Source organism: Salvia splendens, chromosome 16, assembly GCF_004379255.2.
Source record: "Salvia splendens isolate huo1 chromosome 16, SspV2, whole genome shotgun sequence".
NCBI classification, from domain to species: domain Eukaryota; kingdom Viridiplantae; phylum Streptophyta; class Magnoliopsida; order Lamiales; family Lamiaceae; genus Salvia; species Salvia splendens.
This window is the reverse complement of record NC_056047.1, coordinates 18,281,610-18,283,740: the sequence shown is the minus strand read 5'-3', so window position 1 is coordinate 18,283,740 and position 2,131 is coordinate 18,281,610. Positions and strand designations below refer to the sequence as shown.

The following is a 2,131-nucleotide window of genomic DNA, read 5'->3' as shown; positions in this document are numbered from 1 at the left end:
ATGATTATGAATCTAGATCATTATCTTGTATGCTAAATCCACTGTGCGATCATTTGGTGAATACAAGAATTACTAACACAATTTTCTTAAATCTCGTTCTCAAAAGTCTTGCCATTTAGCATGACTGAGGTAGTATTAAATATCAAAACACTATGCTTTTCAATACACATCACCCGATGCCCTCATCAAAGTGGGCATTGATGCCCTCATCAAAGTGGGCATTTGATTCAACAGTGAATCAAATGGTTTTAACCCTATTTTGACCGATTTTTAAACGGTTTTAACCTGAATTGGACTGTTAAAACCATCAAAATCGGTCAAAATTGGGTTAAAACCGTTTAAAAATTGACGGAATTGTTAGTGTGGGACCAATTGTGATCCGAGTTGAAATGTTCAGGATGCAAAAATTCAAAAGATAAAGTATATGACCAAAATCATAAAACGGGCATCTGTTCAGAACCAGTTTTGGCATTTACTCTAAGATAAATCACCATTTCCCCTTCCTTCCCTACAAAGATAAACATAAAAAGATTTTAAGAGAAAGAGGAGACGATGCGGAACATGGGCAACTCTCCCTCCCCGCGAGGCATCGCGGCGATAGTTGGGCGCTCTGTCGCCGGCAAATTCGCCCACGAAGGCTACACCGTCGCTATTCTCGCCCGCGATCTCAGTCCGTCGCTAATCCGATGGACGCGCCTTTTTTTCTTTTTTCTTTTTTAAAAAAACAATGCAATGAATGAATTAGTATATTTTGGCGCGCAGGAAAGCTGTCGAGATTGGCGAACGAGATAGTGCGGGAGGAGAAGCCGCAAGTGTTCGCGATCCGCATCAACTTCTCGGAGACGCACAGCGTCAAGGAGGCGTTCAAGGGCGTCCTGTCCCTCAGATTCGTTGAGGTTCTGGTCTACAACGCCTACAACCCGGCCTCGTCGTGGGCCCCACCGCCTTCACTGACCTCCGCCTCGATAATTTCGAGAAGTCGCTTGCTGTCTCCTCTGTTGGCGCATTCCACTGCGTCCAGCAGGTGAATTTAATTTTAAAAAATAACGATAAGACTGAGACAGTCTCATCGTTATTTTTTTATTACTATAAAATTATATGTGAGGCCATCTTAGGTGAAATATGATTGAGCAATGATTGGCGATTTCTGCCGACACGTGTCGGTTTCAGGGGATCCCGGGGATGGTGGAGAGGGGGAGAGGGACGATCCTGTTCACCAGTTGCGCGGCGTCGCTCAACGGCATTGCCGGTTATCCCAATTTATGTATGGAATTAATTCCACTATTTTTCCTGTTGTATTGAAATAGTAATAGTGATGGTTTTTTAACAAATTTGTTACATTTTATGATTGGTTGTGGGAAATTTGCTATGAGGGGCTTATCGCAATGCTTGGCGCGAGAGTTTCAGCCGTTGGGAATTCATGTAGCTCATGTCATCATCTACGGCGTGATTGGCCCACCCACGTCTGTTGCACCTAGGTTCGAGTCTCATATTCTAATTAAAAATTGTTATATGAGATCGTGCCGAATTAAATATGGAGTCATCTTAATTTTAATTTTCTGGTCACATTCAAGGTGTCTATGAATCAGTATGGAATTAGTATTGATTCGTCTTTCTTGAAAAAAAATTATTGAGGAAGATTCACGTGGCGATAAATTTTAGGCTAAATTGATCCTTGAATGGTTTTTTTTAATTTATAGTTTGATAGTAATTAAATAGAGTGAATGTGAATGAAAACGATACAGAATGTACGTCAAATGACTGCCTGCCAATAACCAGCTAGCACCATAAAAGATTCTTGCTGTAGGAATCCGCCGGAATCTTTTCCGGGTCATGGAGTTTATACCGGGTCTTCGTGTAGTTATATCATACCAATCAAACACTAGATAGAACCTAGATAGCAGCCAATATCTAGGGCTATCATACCAAACAAACGCCCCCTTACCAACTTGCAATAGTAAAACATTCTATTTATGTTTTGGATAAGATCCAAGATAACACTTTGTAAATGTGAGGTATATACATAGAATTCATGATTAGCTTGGCTTCTTAAATATTTATATAATATGAAGATAGGGAGATGATCAAAATAAGTATGTGTTTAAATCCAGAAATGCAGACCAAATCTTGG

At 40.5% G+C, this 2,131-nt stretch overlaps 1 protein-coding gene across 1 annotated transcript; it reads left to right on the top strand.

Annotated features, from left to right (window-relative positions):
- The first annotated feature begins 561 nt into the window (after window positions 1–561).
- On the top strand, window positions 562–1,028 carry LOC121770299 (3-oxoacyl-[acyl-carrier-protein] reductase FabG-like). The gene is made up of 2 exons (XM_042167052.1): window positions 562–670; window positions 763–1,028. The coding sequence occupies exons 1-2, from the start codon at window positions 562–564 to the stop codon at window positions 1,026–1,028; spliced, it is 375 nt and encodes a 124-aa protein (XP_042022986.1).
- Window positions 1,029–2,131: the final 1,103 nt, after the last annotated feature.

Coding starts and splice junctions, on each gene's coding strand:
- LOC121770299 (XM_042167052.1), top strand. CDS start 562: ATGGGCAACTCTCCCTCCCCGCGAGGCATCGCGGCGATAGTTGGGCGC. Junction 671..762: donor TATTCTCGCCCGCGATCTCA/GTCCGTCGCTAA, acceptor TTTGGCGCGCAG/GAAAGCTGTCGAGATTGGCG.